Here is a 22,605-nt window from a genome sequence, read left to right as displayed (position 1 = left end):
AAGTATAAAGAAGACAGTAAAAAGGGCTTGATACTAGAAGTTGACCTTGAATACAATAAAGAGTTACATGATATCCATAACGACTACCCTATTGGACCGGAAAAGGTTAAAGTAACCAAAGATATGCTATCAGATTATTGTAAAACCATTGCGGAGAAATATAACATATCAACAGGTCTTGTACATAAATTAATACCAACTTTAAAAGATAAGGAGAGGTATGTACTTCATTACAGGAATCTCAAGTTGTATCTTGATCTCGGCTTAAAATTAAAGAAAGTACACCGAGTCCTCGAATTTAATCAATCCCCATGGCTGAAACAATACATTGACTTCAATACTGAAAAACGCAAAAATGCTAAAAACGCTTTTGAAAAAGACTTCTTCAAACTAATGAATAACAGTGTATTCGGTAAAACCATGGAAAATTTGAGAAAGCGAGTTGATGTCAGATTGGTAACTAATACAAATAAGCTATTAAAGCTAACAAGTAAACCGACTTATGTCAGTAGCAAAATATTCAATGAAGACCTCGTAGCTGTGCATAAGATCAAAGAAACACTTACTTTAAACAGGCCGGCATATGTGGGTATGTGTATCTTAGATCTAAGCAAAACACTGATGTATGATTTCCATTATAATTATATCAAAAAGAAATATGGAGACAAAGCAAAGTTGCTTTTTACTGACACAGACAGCCTTACCTATGAGATTGAAGCTAAGGATGTGTATAAGGACTTTTGGAATGATAAAGAAAAATTTGACAACAGTGATTATCCTGAAAGCTCCCCGTATTTCAATAAGACAAATAAAAAAGTAATAGGCAAATTCAAAGATGAGGCATCATATATTCCTATTTGCGAATTCATCGGCCTGCGATCCAAAATGTATAGCTATATAAAAGACGATAAGAAAGTAGGAAAGACCGCTAAAGGAATAAAGAAGAATGTCATAAAGCAAACCATCACACATAAAAACTATAAAGACACACTCATTAACAATAAACAGATGCATCATACAATGAAAACCATTAGGAGTCATAACCATGAACTTGGAAGCTATGAGATTAATAAAATATCACTGAGTTGCTTTGATGATAAACGATATTTACTTGATGATGGTATTAAAAGTTATGCATACGGGCATTATAATATCAAGCAATAATTTTCATTATGATTTCTATTTTGTTTAATTTTAGTATAAGAGATTTTTTTAAACGCACTAAGATGCAAGATTTTTAAAAAAGAGTATAAGAAGTTTTTTTTGGCTCCGCTTGGTTACCAGATTGGTTAACAGATTTAGTCTTCAGTATAAGAGCTCAGCTTGATTTTCAGATTTGGATCCGAGATTTGACATCGAGATTTGGTTCTGAGATTTGTTTCAGTTTTGGTTTTTCAGTTTTGGACCCAGCACTGGTACAGTAGTATAGGAGTTCGGGAAAACATTCAAGAAGCATTTTAAATATTCATCATGTCACTAACAGTGGGATACGCATCTAAATTTCCATATTTTATTCCAAGGTTAAGGCGCCAGACCAAAGAATTAATTTCTTTTTTTTTTATTTTAGTATAAGAAGTTTCAGATTTGAATTTCCTAGATTTTTTTCAGATTTGGATTTCCAAGAATTTTTGTTCCATTTTGGTTTCTATTTTGGATTCCATTTTGGTTTCCATTTCCATTTTGGTTTCTATTTTGGTTTCCATTTTGTTTCCATTTTGGTTTCCATTTTGGTTCCATTTTGGTTTCCATTTTGGTTTCCATTTTGGTTCCATTTTGGTTTCCATTTTGGTTTCCATTTTGGTTCCATTTTGGTTTCCATTTTGGTTTCCATTTTGGATCCAGTGCTGTGAGTAGTATAGGAGTTGGGGATGTATGAGATCATAAAAATTTTTTTGATCTCGTACCCCCAACTCCTATACTACTACTGTATTGTATAAGTATAAGCCTAATAATTGCACTGTAAGTTATTTTTGTGTTAGAATAAAAATTAAAAAATACATCATCTGTCCACGTTACAATGTGTCTTTTCTGTGGGAAACCACTCTTAGAAATCAAAGGGTGAAAGCACAAGGAAATAACCCAGGTAGTTCATATGTTATCAGTCAATGATATTTTACCACAACATTCTCTCAATGTTACAAATAGCACCTATTCACTGGCTTTCCACAACTTCCAACAAACATAAACAACTTGAAAACTTGTAGTTTCGTACCTGGACATGAACCAGAGTTGTTTATACATTGCTCACAAGCTGTGCCATTAAATGGTGAGTCACATACACACGTGCCATCTCCTGCTAGCCCATCTACACAGCGACCACGATTGCTACAAGGCATCTGAATACCACCAGGACAAACTGCATAATAATGAAAAACAGTTACATCAATTAGCAAAACATGGAAGACTTATGACACACTTCGTAAGACTGCTTGTGCAAATTTCAGAAATATGGGGATCCTAATAACTCATTGCTGATGCTTAACACTGGTTTCTGTATTGATCTGTAACAATCTGTAGCTTGAAGTGACAGCAAGTATTAATTTTTTTTAAGATTAATCTATTCCTCCTTTGCTACTAAGCCAGGTTTTCACTCAAGTGTCCACTTATCCACTGTGTATGAATAACAATTTTCCATTCTATGCGCTACAAGCTCATGGAATTGACATATGGCGGGGCCCTTAAAGGAACAGTCACGTTGGGGGATTAAATGGCAAACCTCCCTGGTAATTTTTGAAAATCTAGACATGCAAAACTGCCATTAAGTGCATGCTTTAAGACTTGAAACAGAAGTTAATGTATCTTTCAAGCTGTTTTTAGCCACTCTTCTACATCATATTGGTCGTATAATAATATATAAACATAAAGCAAAATGTGGAGGGGCATAGGCTTACCCAGTCCCTCCTATTCCTACAGCCCTGGTCCTTGTTGTTCAAAGAGTGGATAACGCTATCCATCGGATAAATCACTATCCACGGATAAGTGTTGACAAAACAAACTACGCTATCCACTGGATAGTGATTTACCCAGAGGATAGCATTATCCACCCTTTGAACAACTGGGGCCTACACTGGATCAAGTCAGCCAGGGTATGGCTTGAGGTTGCTTTTTTACTGACAGTACATACAGCCCTGACCTACCAACACAGTCTGGCCCATAGAAGTTCTTACAGCACCTCCTGACTCTTTGTCGCTGTAAACATATGGGCTGACATCCTAACAGATCTCCACTGTATGTACAGTTATGATTTGTTGTACCCTAGTGTAGAGAGAGAATGGTTAACCCTTCAGTCCAATAGGGAGTGGTAAATCAAGACAATATCCCTGCCTGCTTGACATGTGTATTGATTGCAAAGAAAAGTTACAGCTGAGTGCATTTCGAAGATAGAGAAATGTTTACACAATATACACAAAACTTTTTAATAAGGCCACTAAAGAGGAAAGGGAAGACTGCCCGTATTACAGAGGTGTCCGTGTTATAGAGGTTGAGGCTGTATGAATTTTGATCTCTTTTGGACCAAGTGAACTGTTTGTAATAGGGAGGTGTCCGCATTATAGACGTGTCTTTAAAGAGAGGTTCGATTGTACATGTATGCACATAAATTATGCTCTACTCACAACAAGGGTGGTTTCTTGTGGACAGCTCACAGGAACAAAACAATTTCCACACTGACCCTGTGAAGGTAAGAGAAATAATTCATGCATTACAAACAATTGGACAGCTGGATGGCAAGAATACTAAACAAATGCCCGCAAATTGTTATTCCTCTCCAACTACCACTGTTACCTAATGTTTCTGCAAAGAAGTTTAATTATAGTTAATTAAATGTGTTTTTATGGCAATTACGTTTTTCACTGTAAACAGCAAGTTAGCAAGAAGCAATGTTACAGCAAGTTCCACTGAAAAATCATTAAAGCTGTTACCGTAATTTGTGTTTCTTTAATGACATCACAGTTGCCACCAAATCCAAGAGGTATAAGAGCTTTATCCACACCAAAAGCTACACCACCATTAAATGCTACATCTCTTTCAACAAGTTTGCTGTCACCATTTACAAAAAGATCTCCCTGCAGAATAAGACCAAAAAATACTATCCTTTTCAACCACTTATTGTTCAATAGTTGAGCTGTGTGTTTGGCAGTCGTCAGCTGGTTGACTTTTAATTTCATGCAAATGTGTTATATTTGAACCCCATAATGCCATAACGCCCGCCCATAATTTTCAAAAATGTACACTACAGTTCTGTCAATTGTTAACTAATGTGCAACTTTCGATTCCCTATTTATCTTTTGAAAAATAATCCAAAGTTTATGAGAGTTGTCTATATAATAAGGTCATGGTATTTTTAGTCATGTGTTCTTCTTTCACCTCACGGCTAAGCATATAGAACAAAAATACTAAGTGGTGTAAGTGAGTTCTGAATTTATGAACTCCTTCAAAAGATAGAAAAAACTGCAAAATTAATGACACTAAGTGAAATATGCTAATTGAGGGTAAAAATAACGTTACCTACCTTTCCTCCTTTACACGACACAAATAAACTTGATCCTCCAAACGTCCTTAGTTCCAACCCTGCTCCACTTCTCAAGAAAGACTGGGTACTAAAATCAGCCTGCAAAGAAAATCACCAAAATTGTCCTCAAAGCTTTGTTTCTGAAGCATTATTCATCTTTTGAAACAATTTTCTGCATCAAGGTAATATTACCAAAATAAAAGTTCTTGAAAGAAGGCACAGTGGCTTGGGTTGTGCATTGAGTTGGCTGTAAGTTGAGTTGAGTTGAGTTGGCTTGTACAGTGTGCTGTGTTCTTAGACAAGACACTTAATGAAGATGAATTGTTCAACAATGACACGAGCATGGAACAAAGAAAAATTTGAGTCCCAGACGGGGATAGAACCCATGGCCTCCCAGATACCGACTGAGCTACGAGAGACTCGTGGTGAGCTGGGCCATTTACTAGGATAATATGTGACACGCGTCCTGCATACTGCTAGAAGCAGTAATGATGAAATCATCACGTGTGAAGTTAATAACAACGATGGTAGATCTAACAGATTCTCTTGATAACCAAACATTTACCTGTTGGAAAAATTAAACAACGTACCACAACCAGATTTATAGACTGATGTGTACCAATAAAATATGTGTTTTGTTGTTACAAAACGGATCGAGCGGTCCGAGTTCGAGCCCTGGCCGGGGTCACTTGTGTTGTGTTCTTGGGCAAGACACTTTACTCTCATAGTGCCTCTCTCCACCCAGGTGTATAAATGGGTACTGGCGACATAATGCTGGGGGGGAACCCAGCAATGGACTAGCATCCCATTCAGGGGGGAGTAGAAATATTCCTAGCCGCTTAATGCTACAGAAACCGGGATAAGCTCCGGCAGTGTTGGCCGCTTGGCTCGTGGCTTCTCCTTTTGTTGTTACAACTGGTCACACGGTAAAAAATCAGCCATGTTGGATGGCAAGCTACACAGCGGAACATCCGAAAAAAAAAGAAAAGTCAAGCTCGACTGCTTTAAGTCGCTTTGTTTAGGGGGCTTTCACTTTCTTTTGCCAGTCAGCATAGCACACAATTTTGTACCATATGACTGGTTGTTGTAAAAAGCCTATTACTGCTAAAACCCGGTAAATATGTTGGGAGATAACCAGCTCCAGTGGAGACCCTGATTTTGAAAATTAAAACACAGATAAACACTTTTTTACACTAACCTGAATTTGTGTAACAACATGGTATTGTATAAAACGTATCAAGTCCTCAACATGTAAAGGATCCATCAGCCGCATCATTAGGTCACGTGGCAGACCTCGTATGGCGTCATCAGTTGGCCAAAACATCAGCACAGGTCTGTTGACTGGAACATCCAGGCTGTTCCTCAATCCTGCTCGCTGTACAATGAAGAATATATGTTAATGAGGGTTCGTTATACCATGATTCCGATAATATAGGGACGATTGGTTAATTTATTATGATCTATAAGGGTGTTCAAAGAGAACCAGGGGCTTTCTCGTGAATTACAGTGCACAAGTGAAATCACAAGTAAGGAATAAATCACTTAAGAGCTTAATAACTTTCTGCAGAGAAACATATCTCTCAAGAAATTTACTAACCGTTACTGTGTTTCTAACAAATTTACCCACCTCAATGAGCTTCACAAACTCCTTGTATCCAAGCATGTTAGCCACATCAATGTAGGATCCCTGATGGCATAATTGCAAAATATAGCAAAAATTCGTTGATAATTACAAAGCCACTAAAACTACAAGTTTTCGCAAATTAGCAAGCAGCATTTTGAATGTCAGTTTGGTGTTTTTTCAATGTCGCTACTTTTCGATAACTCTTGCTTGCAACTGGGACCCCTGTAGAACATGAGCGTCTGTCTTACCACATTTTAATAATAATAATAATAATAATAATAATAATAATAATAATAATAATAATAATAAAAATAAATTTTAGAAACATTATTGTTATTTTTTTAAACACATTTTAAGAAGATAATATTTGCGAGTGTCGACAAGAGGTGCCTGCAGTCTCCTCAGACATTGAAACTTTTAAGTCACTGAGAACGTTTTTTGGGGGGGTTGAATGAAAAGTATACAATGAGTAAACAAACCTAGGCAGAAAGAGATATTTCTTGGACAAGGAAACAAGCTGCAGTGATAAAATTTTCCAGTTAAAGAGTCAGAACATCGTCAAACTTAAATTTATTACTTTAATAGTTGCATACCATTGGCCTGTTAGCTGCAGACACTGGTGGACTCAATACACTATCCAGTTTCATGATAATCCCATTTGCTGATTCATACACTCCAACTACTTTGGAAACATTTCCATATTGATCATAGAAAGATGTCATATTACCCTGAAATAAATTAACAGTCAAGTTAATTTTCCTTCAAGGATATTATTGATTATTGTCACTGTTCCTGGAGTCCACGTTTTGTCAAATCAAGACAGTTTTACACTGTTCACTGCCTGAAGTCACAAATCAATACATACTTAGTTACATTGTACTAAATTACTTATCACTTGTCTTATTTTACTTTCGTCTTCTTTTTTAGTCATGTACAAAAAGCAATTTAATTTTTTTTGTAACTACTCAGCTCGTTTAATTAATTTCTATTCTGGGTAGTTTTTTGCCTATTTTAGCTAATTTATTTAATGCTATAATTATTTCTATTTATTTTGACAAAACAAAATGGTTGTTGCAGTTGTTGTTGTTGTTATTAATCGCTCATGCAAGATTTTGGCCTTTTTGTGTCTGCTCATGCAAATTCTATTGACAGGTCTCCAAATATTTAATATAGTACATGGTTGTGAAAATTAAATTATGTATAAACCCTTTAAACCCTGATCCCAACATACCACTTCTCTTTACTGTCCATGCATTTCTTTTTGTGCTAAATAGGAGAATTTTTTTTGATGAAGTATTAACGGACAAACAAGAGACGTTAACAAGTACATGTACCTCTATTTTCACTGATACAAATGGTCCAAGCAGAGTCGTAAAATTTGACGAATCGCCCTGGATAGTGTTAGGGATTCTTGCACAGCCAATGATGTAATATTTTAACAACATTTCCTCCTGGTTCTGCTGGTTTGCTGGTAACTGCACACTACGACGCTGAGCATAGAAAAAAATAAAGGTAAATATTGATTGAAAAGTACATCTGTGCAATAAAACACATCATGGCATCTTAACGAAGGACACAAGAAGACATGAGATTTTAATTCACTTGCCAGATAAGTTTTCCAACATCCCACTGGTAATTTCACTAGTAAACTAACTAATGTTTTATTATATATTGTTGTGCAGTTTATGATGTAAACAGTCAAAAGCTTCAGACCTTTTGTTAAGTACCAGTATACAGCATCTCAGTTACTTATCAATATTCAATTCCTGACAGATAATAAGGTTTTATTCCACAAATTGGAAAAAAACCTGTTGCCTACATTTATTAACAAATTTGAGCAAATGACCCAAAAATGTTCTTTAAACAATTAATTTGAAGTTTAACGTAAATCTCTGTCACTAAGTTTCTAAAAACCATGGTTTAATGGCTGTTTACTGTGAGCGAACAAACAGGTTTCCTACCTTGCGACTTCCTGATTGCAACCTGTTTATAGCAGCATTTACTGGAGCCAAAAGATTAAAGTAGCCATGAGAAGCCAAGAGCTTATCCAGACCATATTTCTGAAAACATAAAAGAACATCTCCAGTCATATTTAAATTTCACACAGACAAACCTGTCATAAATGGCAGCCGTGGGACCAGAAAAAGTGTCTGCTTAGAAGAGATGTTTGCTTATGTTAGGTTAAAACTGTAATGATTGTAATGAAATGCACCCAGAGAAGATAGGAAGTTGACTTTCAGATCTTGGTTCTTGTCGAATAATACAGCCTTAGGATCTCTGTAAGTACTGTTTTGATGAATGCTAATTAGATTATTAGAGTAGTCATCAATAACAGAATTTTAAAAGTGCCCATAACCCTGGTTTGAGTGTAACAAGTGCTGAGATTGACATGAGCTGTTCAGTATTGCGAAAACACCTGGTGAGTATGCTTCTACAATGACTTAGAAGTTCTAACCTACTAAAAATGCATCAACAACAAATCTGTACTATAATTATTCTCAGTAATGGTGTAAAGTGCACTGAGTCAATTAGCTTGTTGGAAATACTGCTAAAAATAACAACATCCTTATCAGGTTGGATCACTTATATAGGGTATCTGTACTCTCCTGTTGATGGGCTGCTGCTTATGCTGCTTACACCCATAACATATTTTGTTATAAATCCCTTACCCTGAGAAGACTATCCACACCTGACAGCTGTGGGTCAAGCTTTAGAGCCTAAAATATAATAAATAGCCCATATAAAGGTTTTAATTACAATATCCATTATCTGGCAGACAGTTCACGAGAATAAAGAAAATTGTTAACTTGACGAAAAACTGAAGTCTCAGAACTAACGTTAAAAGAAATGTATGAAAATCTGTAGGCCCGAGATTAACTACATTATTAGCTTGGGACAGTTACTACAAATTGTTGATTTCAACTACCACCTTCTGAGCCCGCAGGCATTTTCAAGGCTCTTTGCTATTTTTACATTGTAGGTTCTCATGTGGAATTGTCTTATGCCTTTGAGTGCAGCATATTGCTCACATGCTTATGTCCCAATATTCTATATTCCTAGCTATCAAGGTTCATTTACATTGAATGAGTAAAATTCTATCAGTTGTGGTTGGTTTTTACCTCCATTATATCACCAATACATGTTAATCCATCACCAACATAGAATTTTCTACAAGTGCATGTCCTCTGGTGTGGTCCAATATGTTTACAGACCGCTCTGTCACTACAGCCTCCATTATCCTAATAACAACAACAACAACATCAACATCATCAACACTTCCTTATAAAAGTTCTTAAAGTTCTTAAAAACAAAACGTTTTCGTCTCGAAGGTCGACCTTCGAGTCGAAAACGTTTTGTTTTTAAGAACTTTTATCTCTTTTTAGCCTTTTTAAAATTATATAGTTTTCTTGGCCAAGACACTTTGATCTCATAAATTCAAGGATAATTTTCTAGCCGTGTGTACTGAGTTCAAAGGTTTTTTTTTTTGCATGATTGTATTTGGTATAAGTAGTGTAAGTAAAATCTTCTTGACAAACAAACTGGGTCACTTACCAGGTCACATGGATTTACACCAACACAAGACTTCTCACCATCTCCTGAAAAATCTTTCTTGCAGAAACAGTTCCTCTAGAAAGACAAAGAAAAAATTTTAAGGCAAGAAAATACAAGCTAGAGAAATATGCTTCTAACCAAACTTACATATCTTACTTGGATTGACAATTTGGATGGCACTAAAAACCTAATAGAAAGTTTTAGAAGACTTACCTTCCCAGGTGCTATAGTAGCACATGTAGCATTCGGATGACAGCCGCCATTGTTGCGCTGACATGGATCTATTTCTAATTCGAGAAAAAAGATTGGCAGTTAGAATACATCTCTGAGGACACACTGTCACTGTGTTTACTTTCTGTCAAACTTTCAATGCCACATGTTGAATTGCCATGGCTTCAGAGTCTCTGATAATTCGAAAATATGGGGCATTATTTGACATTTATCACAGTCGCACTTTGAGATCCTACTGAATGTTGGTAGAGACCAACTGAGCCATGTGCATCTTAGAGAGGGGTCTACCTTGAAATGATTTAATAAAGTCCATGTCTCTTAAGAAGTGTTCATTTTAGGTGACCACAAAGTGGACGATTACTGTGTTTTCCAATTGATTAGTTAGCGGTTAGAAAAAGTACTTTAAATTTGACGTGTTCTGAGAGCATTCACTACACAAGATAGATTGTTAATGTCAATATTAAGGACTTTTTGCACTTACCTAAACAAACTAACCCATCTCCTGTGAAGTCTGCATTACACTTGCATGACCTGAAGCCTGGCAGACTAATGTCAGCTGTACAAGTGGCATTTTGATGACAATCACCATTGTTCACAGCACAACGGTTTATTTCTGCAAACAGTTTATTTGAGTCAATACCATTGGAAATCTGACACTATATTGTTAACAGCTGTAACACTTAATAGTGCCACTACTCAAGGGTAGTATGGGTTACAATTCAACTAGAAACATGGTGATTTTCTCACAGAAGAGCATTTGCTTGCAATCTGCTTGACCTCAATTCCTTGATAACATGCAGGTATCTGTATGTCATGCAAATGAAAGGCAAGACAAAGCATCATTCATTGGGATGGACACTTGTAAGTACTATTAATAAAACTTTTACTGTTGCATGTTTTAGAAACTGCACTCAGAATGATCTGATTAGCACTTTGTCAGAAGTGTGCTCCCAATCTTTTCCGATTAACTGTCTATTTACCTGTGCAGTGAGTTCCATTTCCTGTGTAACCAGCATCACATTCACACCTGCCACTACCGGTTGGGCCACGGCATCTGAAAGAGAGAGAGAGCAATCCAAAAATAAACATGTAATCATAACATATTATTCCTAGGGGAAATGGTAAAAACTATTGTACTCAGACAGGACCCACCACTCTGCAAAAAGACAGGTGGTCTCTTCATGTACCCCCCTTTCCCCACCTTAAAAGATGGTGTCTTGTTTGTATAGCACCCACTCTATCAGGAGTAGAAACTAAGAAAAAGATTCAAACTTCCTTGTGCCATTTCTCCAGCAAGGTGGTATTTTGCATAGCCCCCCTACCCCTACAGAAGGTGGGTCCTTGTTGAGTACGCTTGTTATGACCACTGATATACGGAAGGACAAGTGATAGAAAGTATATTAGGGGTAGGGCAAGGAAAACACAGAGAATAACTTTGGAAAAGGAACTACACATAACGAAGCATGATCTATGGACAGCTCAAAAACAAGTAGCAGTGTTGATTTTGAAGGCACCCTTTTTGTGCATTTACTATATCACACAAAAAGAGTTGCATAAGGTTATGGATGGTCTAAAGCCTTACACCACAAGCATGACAAGACTCTAACAACTTACGTGGCATGTCGACTGCAGTTAGTTGGAAGACAGTTGGCATAATTTGCAGCTAAGGAAAGAAAAGTGAATATATCAACATGATAAATCACAAGTATAAATACTACAAGTACTACAGAAACGATTATTTCAAAAAAGTGAATTCTTAATTTCTACTTTTAAATCGATTGTGTTTCCTGTTTTCATTGAGTAAACCCATGACCATTTAGCATTTATTATTACCGTATATTCTCAATTAACCCCCCCCCCTCCCCCCGCCGTTTATTTCAAACTTGGCTTGGTGGACCCAGCGTGTAATCGGGGCCAGGCGTTTAGTAATGGACTGCAATTTTCTGTCAATTTTTCGGATTGCTTTATTGTTACCCATCTCCGAGACAAGGGGCAGTTTGTCGAGGCGGGATGATTTTTCTCTTCGTTCTGCCCCGAGTAATTATCCCCAGGTAATAACCAAGTTAGACCCAAAGTTACATTATTGCGGATTGAACACATTAATGTTGCAATCAAGATTTCTGACAAACAGAATATAAACAGTATATGAACAATAAAGGAGCATGCAAGTAAAGGTTATGGGTAGAAAGTATTAAGTTCATAAACGACAATGTTGCCAGCATCTTCCTCATTTTAAATGACCTCCTCCAACTTGTAAACAAACCCTGGAGGGATCCTCGAGATTTCAACGACTGTGAACACTAACACAAGAAAGGAAATGCGTCAGCCATGAAGACAGGAACGCAAATACTGCTAGCTACCGGTATGTGACACTGGACCTTTCCTTTGAACATTTATTGAAATTTCCAAAGCAGCATACCATACAGGTAATGACATAGCAGTGCCATTCAAGGGAATATATTTACTTAGCTTTACCTCAAATAAATGCCGGTACCTCAAACAAACGCCCCCAGCATTTATTTTAAAAAAAGCAATGTTGACCCGGCGTTAAAACCAGGCCGACGTTAACTCAGGTCGGCATTTAATCGAGAAAATACGTTAGTGTGTAAAAATACTGTCATTTATTTTTGTGATCATAAAAAGTATGAGTGACGTGTAAACAACAAATATGCAAAATCTGCTAAGCTGGAACATAACATAACATGTTCTTGTCATAAAAGGTATCAAATGGCAATGGGATGTTGCATTAAAGCTGTCATCCTCATATGAAGGGAAAATCAAAGGAGTGGGGACTTGCATGGCATTAAAATGATCATTTTTAATATTTCATTCTTCTGCATTTACATGTACTGGAAGGGGTTGGTCATTGTTTGACGTCACTGTTACATGTACATTAGGACGTGCAATTGCTTCATTCTTAGCTGTTTGAGTTGCCACATTTTTGAGGGTTATGGGATCGAAATAGCACTGGGTTCCAACATCATACATCCATGGGCATGCACAACAGGGTTGTAAAATGTTGTCAACAATGATGGGTTCCTCGATACTAATTTCTTCAACTGGGGATGTGTTTTCATCGTTACTGGCAGCCAGTAATAGTTCTGCAACAGCCTAATAAACAAATGAAAATGTTGTTTTGAATGGGAACCAAGCAGAATTATTGAGCACATCCCATTTTCTTCGTTTCGTGACCTTTCGTGACTAACCCAAAAGTGGCAATAGTTACAAAACCGAGGAGTAAATAATTCCTCTCAAGTTCATTGGAAGGTAGTATCTTTAAACAGAAAGCAACAAGACATATGGCGTTTTTAGAAGATGATTGAATGATTGCCAAATCACATGAAATAAGATGTAAATTGAAACCACAACACTAAAGCAAAGGGGCAAGGTTGAAGTTTATTTTGGAAAAATACGAGGTTTAAAATGAGTAACTGCTCGTTGTCACACTGATCCGTCAGAACGATTTGTCAAGATTTGTCACAAAAACAGTCAACAAATAAATTTCCCTGTTTCTGGAAAAAATTGCGGTGCCAAAAAACGTCTTTTTCTGTAGCGAGGATGAACATATGAACAGTACACAAAAAGAAATCACTAACTTCTTGTTGCCTCCGTCGTTCGAGGCGATTTTCGCTTGACAATCGAGGGTTTTTTGGCCTCTGGAGCGTACTTAAATTCGGACGGTATAGCGCCCTCCTTCAGATGGCAAATACTCTTCTGGCCTGTCATCTGCGATCGAAGATCCAACTCAAAACAGCTTGGCAAGAAGTGGTCGCTGCAAACATAGCTGTATTTTACTGGCGGCATATTCGAACGTCGTATCCTCTCTAGCCATGCTTTCCTTCGCAGTTTGTCCGATGGAATTTGGTGGTAGCTTACGTCTGCTGTCTTTGCTGAATAATTGGTACATCCAGGGACACAGCAGTTCACCATTTTCGTGGAAACACTTAAGAAAGCGAGCCAAATAAAACTATATGAAGACACGTTGCCGAAAATAAGAGCGAACCGAGCGAAACTATAGTATGGTTTGAAGATCCCGCGAAAAAGCTTTTGACGTTGTGACGTCACATCGTACTGCTGGCCGACATAACGCGGCTCATATTCTTCCAAGATGGCGGAACTCTAATCGCATTTTTCACTTGCCTTTCAGGTAAAATATATAGGTTAAAATGAACGATCTGAAGAAACGGTTTTCAAAAAAAGAAGTAGGAAATATAGGCCAAATATACCAAATAACTTCATTTTTACCCCGGAGTTCCCCTTTAAGTTTTTCACCTCCTCTTTTAAAGTTTAGCAAACATTTTTCTTATTAGTTATAAAGACTTCAGCAATAGCCAAAGATGGTTATTGACAGGCAAGCCAGTGATAATAACCATGTTATTCACCAATAAATGGAAATTCATATTACACTAACAGCAAGAATTTTTCAGTTCTCATGTACATTTGTTGTGATACTTACAGGTATTGCAAATCTGTCCTTTCCAACCATGCTGACAATAACATCTTCCATCTCCATCAATCCCTTCATTACACAATCCATGGACACATTGACAATCTGATGGCAAGAAAAGTCAGAAAACATCTTTAATGTTTGTACACAGAATGTTTTAAGCTCTGTGACTACCAGTAACCATGCAGCAATTAACAAAGGTTCTCAACTTGATAGTTTGAGTGGCCTAATGACATATTGGGGTACAAGGAAGAGCCCTTGGCACTCCTTAGATCCTCACTAATAATTTCAGCAAGTCATATCTATCACGGGCTGCAAATAATTTTTTCACTTGAAAGGACCTATGTCCTACTAAGACACCATCTTGGTCAATCAAAAAAAAATTGTGGTCAGACAGAATTTATTCATCGTTGCCATAAAATGATTTACGATCAAAAAATTGTCCAGACATCATGTCCAACCACACATGAGATTTCGTCATGAGCAAATTTTAGTCAGCCAATGTCCAATGACCGACTGTTACTTGCAGCCCTGCTATCATACAGTAAAGTTAAGACTTACCATTTGTACAGTTTCTGCCATATTTTCCAGGAATACACTTCTCGCATGCTGTACCAGTAAAGTCAGCTTCACATTGACAGTGACCAGTTCCAGCTTTACCATCATCACAACTACCATGACTGGAACAAGGGCTGGTCAAATTTCCAGGACAAGCTAAAGAGAAAGAGATACAAATTGTATGAAGAAACAGCTGTAGTTGGCAAAATTGGCCTGAAGAGTGTCACTGTGTTCTGAATAACAAGACCATTGAAAAGAAGCACTGTGATCAGGTAATATCAAAAAAATCAGTCTTTGAGTCTTAAATTTTCAAGTTTGACTGTACAATCGAGCCTCTTTATATGGACACCAAAGGGACAGGAAAGAGTGTCCGTATTATGGAGGTGACCGTATTACAGAGATAGAGTTTATATGAATTTTTCAGTGTCACTCTCAGACTGGGTGAGGGGTCTGTAATAGGAAAGTGTCCGTGTTGTAGAGGAGTCCCTAGAGAGGTTCGACTGTATAACAGTGAAATCCATTTTCATCCATACTACCACTGACCATCCTCACTTTCTTCTTACTGCCTATCATTTGTCAAGACAAGTGCTACACAACAACATCAAACCATTATTGCTACAATTCCAGATGTGTGCCTTTGAACTAAATGAAAAATACAAGTTTGAATATACAGTCAAACCTCTTTAATACAGACACCAAAGGAACAGGGACCAATGTCCGTATTATGGAGGTGTCTGTATTACATAGGTAGAGTTTATAAGAATTTTTGTAACTTTCAGACCAGGTGAACTGTCCGCAATGGGAACATGTCCCTAACGAGAGGTTTGACTGTATGACAGTGTAATAAATTCCCATCCTTGCTACCAGGGCTGTCATTAAGGGCCGTAACCCGTAACACCTGTTACCACTGTGTTCTCCTGATGTTAAGGGTGAAGATGTCCAATTGGTGTTTTGTTACACTTGCATACAGGGCGAAATGCTACGGGTGATAACTTCAATGAAATGGCTGCTTAAAAACTTAACGACAGCCCTGGCTACCATTGACCATCCACACTTTCTCCTAAATGGTTATCATTTGTCATGCATGACATAACAAAATCAAACCATTATTGTTTATTTCTGACTATATGCCTTTGAGCTAAGTGAAAAATCTACCCCCTTTATAATGTGCAACCTACATTGACAATCTTGGCCCCAGAATCCAGGACAGCATTTCTTAATCTGCAAAAAACCCCAATGTCAAGGATATCACTGTCATTCAATAAATACAGGCAAACTTCTAGGGGTGGTGAATGGTCCTTCAAAAATGCGTGTCTCGCAAAATTTTAGCCAAATTTCAGGGGTCTCCTTGTCTCGAATATTTCTTTTACGCCTTCTCAGTGTTCGATTTCTTTTTCAAGACTAAAAAGTTCTCGGGCTCACAGAAAAGATATTAGTCTCGCCGTCTCGCAAAGTCTCACATTTACCATTCGACACCCCTACTTCTACTGAGGAAAACACCCATTTTGTCAATGCAAGCCAAGGTGGTCTCTTATGCAGGTTTGATTGTATACTACTTATTAACCGAGAGTGAGGTCATTACAGGGGAATCTCAGACCGAGGCCTTGATGTATTGACCTCGCTACCGCTCGGTCAATACATCAAGGCCGAGGTCTGAGATTACCCTGTAATGACCGAACGGACGAGGTTAATAAGTTATTTATTATATGGCCTTTTAGCGCTATTCTAAAAATATTTTAAAAAAACACCGAGGTGAAATTCGCTCTCGCTCTCTGTGGCTCTCTTCGTCGATCATACTAAAGAAGTATCGGTATGCTAATATTTTTCTTTCAGTTATTGAAAAGATAGTTACATTTTGTTGGTATTTATTGTCGTTTTCGCAATTGCGTTAGTAGCTTTTACTCACAACTCAAAAAAACCGTCGAGCCAAGAAAATGTTTCATAATGCCCGGTCATTACAAGAAAATAATGCCCGCTCAGCAGCCAATCAGAGCGCGCGTACTATTGTAGCCATATAATAAATATTGCAAATAACCGATAGATGCCCTTTTCAAGATCTATTAGAATAGTGTCACAATTTTTCTTTAAAACAACATTCTTTGGCCAGATTTGGAAAATGAAATACAATATAAATCATTATACTTACAACAGAGGTTTGTCGACATATAGCCCGACAGCCCCATAACCTGAAAAAAGCTATTGTGATCAAGCATGCATTCTGCCGGACACCCTGTAAAGAAATAAAGATACACAGCTATCAGTAAAAGTGAGTTACGAGTTAATGTTAATCTTTCCCCCAACTGGCCCACAATACTGGAACTTATCTTGGATTTGGAAATCCAGTTTTATGAAGCAATTATGAGCATTGCTACACACCAAGCTACCGATATGTTAGTCTAACACTAGGATACCCCCCCACCCCCCCCCCCCCCCCCCCACACACACACACACACACACACACATGTAATGTGCTCATTTCAGCTTTACCAAAGTTGACAAGCTCATACAAGTAATAAACATAAAAACATTAGAACGGAAAGGAAATGATAATCACTTACAATTTTGGTCCAGCCAGAAGGACATACTGGGGTGAATAGTTGACAAAGTGTGCAGCCACCCTAAATAAGAAAAAAACAATATTTTATACAATGTGAAAACAAAAATGGACAGTTCACTTTTAACATTAATGACTGCATATTGATATTAACAAAAATGTGTATAGCTCTAGATGTACTAAAGTCTAAGTGGTCTTTTTTCCTAAGCTCTGAATATTAAAACTTCTTACTGATTGTCATACATAATTTTTATAGTTAGTTCTGAGAAGTTTAACACTGAACCCTCAGGGGAAAGGGAAAAGAGAAAGACCAGCTCTTATGCGAAAAGGAACTCTACAAGCAGAGCTAAGGACCATCAGCTTGACCTGGGAAGAGGCAAAGAAGGAACGAAGAGGGATTAGTGGCCTCGCGCACAGTGTTGCCTACCACTCAAATTTTGGCCGAAGCAGTTGTATTTGATTCTAATTAACTGTTTACAAAATCGTTAGAATCTTACAATTTTCCTCAGAATGTTTGCTCATATAGCAGACCTAAAGTGTTTTGTATGTTAAAATGCAATAACCGTAAGTTAAACGGCAAGTAGTGAGAGCTAAAAGTTAAAGTAAAGTAAGACTGAGAACTTTGGGGGTAAATCAAGACAGTATCTTCAAGTTGGTGATTTTCTGTATTTTCATTACGTATACCATACTGGTTCACAATGGAATGATATCACCAAGGTAGTAAGATGTCAATAATTATTAGCAATTAAAATTTTCAAAGAAAAATTCTTTGGGGTTTTGAAGAACGTATATAGTTGTTTCTAAGTGACTTACCAAACGATGAGTTGTTTTAGCTTCATCACAGTTTCTCTTAACTGGTTCAAGCACACCATTTATGCCGTACACCATTGCTCTTCTAGCTTTCTGGCCCTTGATGACCACATCATGTCCATTGACTTGAAGCTGATAAAGACAACACAATCTTACCACAATACTATTATACACACCAGATCTACAGATGTCAAAGTGTTGTTACACGTCTAATTAAGCAACTTAACCAACCTGTCTCATAACTTTCTTGCAAATATGCAACTGGCATGATAAAAATTTTCACTGCTTTAGAACACTGAAACAAAAATTGTAATTTTCTTGCTGCAACGTGCAGTGAGCATTTCCTAAAGTTTTACTTTTCACAATGATTATTCAATGTTTCCCAAAAGGTTTCATAAGCAACGTTGCAATTTGTCTCAAAATGGAAGCAACAAATTTGTGAGACACTTGAAAGACAAGTTGCCAGAAAAATTATCAGCACCTTCAGATTTAGACAACCAGATATTTAACACACTTTTTTCCACAACACTCAATTATATTTATTACTGACAGTAATTCAACAAACCATTCCTGCCCCAGGTTTGGTTATTTTAAGAAGATAATCCATTCCATGCCAAGATGCGAATTCTTCACCATTTCGGATGGTCTCCTCTGTTAAATAACGCTTCACAACATGGTTTTTTAACGTATCTGCAGTCTGAAAATAACAGATTATATCAGGTAATGTTACAGCCTTCGCCACTGATCGATAAAAAAGAAATGGCAGCTTGTAGAACAGTAGATATTTTCATTTCCAAGCCTACCAGTGTCTTATTTTCCAAAAGAGCATGTCTCTTGAGAGCAGTGTTGGTTGGAGCAAACACTGTGCATGCTTGACATGCATCCAGTAATGACAATAGGTGCATGTTCTGGAAGAAACAAATTAAACCAAATTGCTAAATAGCACATAGAATCAAAATTTGCTGTTTGTAAAACATAAAATTGCAATGTCATGTCACTTGGCTGTTAACTCAAATTGCTAGGACCAAAAAAAAATGGGGGAACATGGAAACCCCTGATAATTATATTGAAACTCCTGCCCTGATAAACCCCTTCAGTATAGTAACAACGCCTTCCACAATGGCTGTCTCAGGAGGATATGCCACATTTTCTGGCCCAACAAGATCTCAAATGAAGAACTCTACAAGAAAACAAAGAGTCAGAGTGTGGTACTTGAGATCAAACACCGCCGGTTTCGTTGGCTTTGACATGTCCTCAGAATGGACCAAGACTGTATCCCCAAGACCGCTCTAAGATAGACACCACCTGGAAAAAGGAGGCGAGGACGGCCCAAGGCAACCTGGAGATGTACTGTGATGGCCGAACTAAACGAGATGGGCTTGTCATGGGGCAAGGCACAACTTGTGGCAAAAGATCGGTTCCCATGGAAGCAAATCGTTGGCGCCTTATGTCCCACCCAGGATGAAGAGGAATAAGTAAGTAAGTATAGCAACATGCTACCTGTAAGATGCTTGTGAAATCTGAAAACTCTGAGATGTTCTTCAAAAGCTCTGATGTCAATGGAAGTTCGCTTTCAGATGGCATATGAGGTGGTATAAGAACCTGAATGAAAAATGCTAAATTAAAACATGCCTGTTACAAGTAATGGTTTGAAGAGTGAGTACGATTTCTCTCACAAAGACATTATTACTTTAAGTTGCAAAGCGAAAGAAAGAACACTTTCAGATTAAAAAAAATTTAATGTCTTACTTTGTCAATGATGTGTACAAATCCATTTTCAGCAGTTATGTTTGCTTGGATAATTTGAGCAGTTCCACCAATAAGGACCTGAAACAAAAAGTCATCCATCACAACTGTTTGAAATATTAACCATCTGCTCAAAAGGAGTAACTAGTAATTTTGATTTTGCTCCTTCCGATCAAAGAGGCACATATCACAAGTTCACGCCAAATTTCCAGGTGTACTTTTCACTGATCAAAAAATAATATCACTGATCGAATAAGATGGAAAAATAAAATTGTGGAGAAATTAAAAAAAGGCCATGCATTTAAAATTAAATTGCTTGAACTTTCAGCAAACAATTTTTATTGACCATAGGACGGTCATGATCATGATCAAGGACACTTTTCTATCAAAACCTGCACCAGCCTTAAAATAAAATTCCCTGACTTTGACAAGAATTGAAAACTTTCCTGATGTTCTTAATCCCTTAACATTTTCCTGACATGTCTCTATGAACCCTATTTTTTCTCAATCTGAATTATGTATAGAGAGCTTACAGACTTATTGCAAAATTAAATAAAACAACAATAAAATTGACTATTTCTGAAGATCAATTGAAAACAATTCAATTACCGTTTGTCCTTGCTTCGTAATGTTCAGTCTCAGGCCATTTGAGGCATTAAGTGATGTCAAGTATGTTAGCTCATGAAATGGGTACACTTCGTCCACAAGGTGATACCTAATTCAACAAAGCGACAGTTAACTGACAATTTATTATAGCCAACCACAAGTACAGAAACTTCAATAATTATTATTGAGAGAAACGTTGTAGTAGTATAGGAGGGGTATTTGAATGTGTTTTTGAATGAAGGTCTCCTTAGCTCTTCTAAATGTACGCTTGATCAACAAGGTTATACATAATAAGACAAAGTAATAATTTAATAAGAGAGGTATTTAAAATGTTGCCTCTCTCCACCTAGGTGTATAAATGGGCACCGGTGAACTAATGCTGTGGGCTACCCTTCAATGGACTCGCAACCCATCCAGGGGAGTAGAAATATTCCTAGCTGTTTAATGCTATCAAAACCACGAACAAGCTCCGGCAGTATGGACCACTTGGCTTGAGGCTTACCTTAACAAGATCACCCAATACTTAGTTGCTGTGTGCTTTAACAGAGTACAGTACCTTATTAGATATTCCAGTCTGTCTGTACTGTTGGTCCAATATCTTCTCTCAACATCAGATAACTGTGATAATGCTAAGATTGATGGTGCAAATAGTGTGAGGTTATTTTTTGGATAAGACAGGTAGTGCAGCATGTTTCCTTGCTGTTTGGGAAGAAAAAAAGAAGTTCTAAATAAATACGTGCTTTTAATATAACATTTGACCACAACTTTTTTGAGACATCCTAATGAGAACGCAGCAATGTACAAGGGCTACTTTCTGTCCACCCCAAGAGTCATGAATGCAGTCACATCATCTTTGAAAAATCACTCCCCCAATAAAAGGACATGCAGGCACTCAACAAGCTCCACATGTTAATGAAGGTGAATCAATCACACACAAAAAAAAATGAACTGAAAATTCTTTAAAGCAAATAGGCAAACAATTGATACATAAACTCATAACCAAATGTCTTGAGTGATTATATTGTAAATAATAAATTCAAATATGTTTTGAAACAATAATCCCTAAATTCACATTTTGTGGAAGCAGGAAAGACCAACAGACCAACATTGTATTGGTTGTGATGCATCAAACAATAATAGACTGAAGAAAATTAAGAGCAATTTCATTGCATATTTGTTCTTGAAGCCAACATTTACATCCTCATGGTGATATCAATAGCAATGATAATATCATATTAACAAACAACTAAATGTCTCACCCTTATTAAATTCTCCAGGTTTGGATTTATCCTTTCAATAATCTGTTAAAAAAAAGTCAGAAAGTTGATATAAGGGTACATAACCTCCAGAAAGTATCTGAAAGTATGAATTAATGTAACCTGTTGCTCTAAAATCTTAAGTCAACAAAACAACAAGTAAATATGTACCGTTGCAACAGATCCTAAGCAAATATAGCCATCACCAATGAAGCCGCTATTACAAAGACAACTGTAATTCCCTGGACCTGTACGCTCACACTTAGCCTACAACAGATAACAAAAACTTTACCTAAGACATTAATGACTGATGCATCATAAAAGACATGGTTAAAAAATTACATATTACACTTCATTGCTTGGACAGTTTTTTGTCACTCATCAATTCCTGCAAAGGCTTGCTAAAATATGTTATGTAAAACCCTTTGCTTATATAGAACAGATAGATTACACTTAAACATTTTGCCAGTAGTAGTTAATGTATCAAAGAAGGAAAGGAAAATAAAATGCCTGCAGCTAAAACTTAAGACACCCTACTACAAAAAAACCCTTGTCTCTGCAAGACCATGGTGTGTGTTGGACACCCCACACCATCCCCCTCAGGGTCATAAACAGGTGCAAGTGGTGCAACAAAACTACAAAGCAGACTAACGAGATTCATGTAGCTGACTAATTTTGATTTCAAACACAAATCAGCATGAAATGAAAACA

General features: G+C 37.1%; 1 protein-coding gene across 1 annotated transcript in view; it reads right to left on the bottom strand.

Annotated features, from left to right (window-relative positions):
• Positions 1-22,605, bottom strand: part of LOC144628240 (stabilin-2-like) — an 84,295-nt gene that overhangs the window by 30,824 nt on the left and 30,866 nt on the right. Inside the window, exons 25-55 of the mRNA XM_078486310.1 lie at positions 22,066-22,161; positions 21,898-21,939; positions 21,195-21,337; positions 20,642-20,747; positions 20,036-20,113; positions 19,787-19,888; positions 19,090-19,194; positions 18,852-18,983; positions 18,290-18,418; positions 17,481-17,540; positions 17,069-17,152; positions 16,101-16,143; positions 14,926-15,078; positions 14,374-14,469; positions 11,532-11,580; positions 10,898-10,971; positions 10,399-10,530; positions 9,900-9,973; positions 9,687-9,761; positions 9,254-9,373; positions 8,804-8,851; positions 8,096-8,194; positions 7,469-7,624; positions 6,728-6,862; positions 6,138-6,197; positions 5,709-5,885; positions 4,511-4,609; positions 3,921-4,064; positions 3,615-3,671; positions 3,138-3,255; positions 2,213-2,356 (exon numbers count right to left, since the gene is read on the bottom strand). Coding sequence (XP_078342436.1) covers positions 2,213-2,356; positions 3,138-3,255; positions 3,615-3,671; positions 3,921-4,064; positions 4,511-4,609; positions 5,709-5,885; positions 6,138-6,197; positions 6,728-6,862; positions 7,469-7,624; positions 8,096-8,194; positions 8,804-8,851; positions 9,254-9,373; positions 9,687-9,761; positions 9,900-9,973; positions 10,399-10,530; positions 10,898-10,971; positions 11,532-11,580; positions 14,374-14,469; positions 14,926-15,078; positions 16,101-16,143; positions 17,069-17,152; positions 17,481-17,540; positions 18,290-18,418; positions 18,852-18,983; positions 19,090-19,194; positions 19,787-19,888; positions 20,036-20,113; positions 20,642-20,747; positions 21,195-21,337; positions 21,898-21,939; positions 22,066-22,161 — 3,130 coding nt within the window. The remainder of the gene's footprint in view (positions 1-2,212; positions 2,357-3,137; positions 3,256-3,614; positions 3,672-3,920; positions 4,065-4,510; positions 4,610-5,708; positions 5,886-6,137; positions 6,198-6,727; positions 6,863-7,468; positions 7,625-8,095; positions 8,195-8,803; positions 8,852-9,253; positions 9,374-9,686; positions 9,762-9,899; positions 9,974-10,398; positions 10,531-10,897; positions 10,972-11,531; positions 11,581-14,373; positions 14,470-14,925; positions 15,079-16,100; positions 16,144-17,068; positions 17,153-17,480; positions 17,541-18,289; positions 18,419-18,851; positions 18,984-19,089; positions 19,195-19,786; positions 19,889-20,035; positions 20,114-20,641; positions 20,748-21,194; positions 21,338-21,897; positions 21,940-22,065; positions 22,162-22,605) is intronic.

Source organism: Oculina patagonica, chromosome 10 (genome assembly GCF_052425735.1).
Source record: "Oculina patagonica isolate OP01 chromosome 10, crgOcupat, whole genome shotgun sequence".
Taxonomy (NCBI): domain Eukaryota; kingdom Metazoa; phylum Cnidaria; class Anthozoa; order Scleractinia; family Oculinidae; genus Oculina; species Oculina patagonica.
This window is presented reverse-complemented; position numbering and strand designations above follow the sequence as displayed.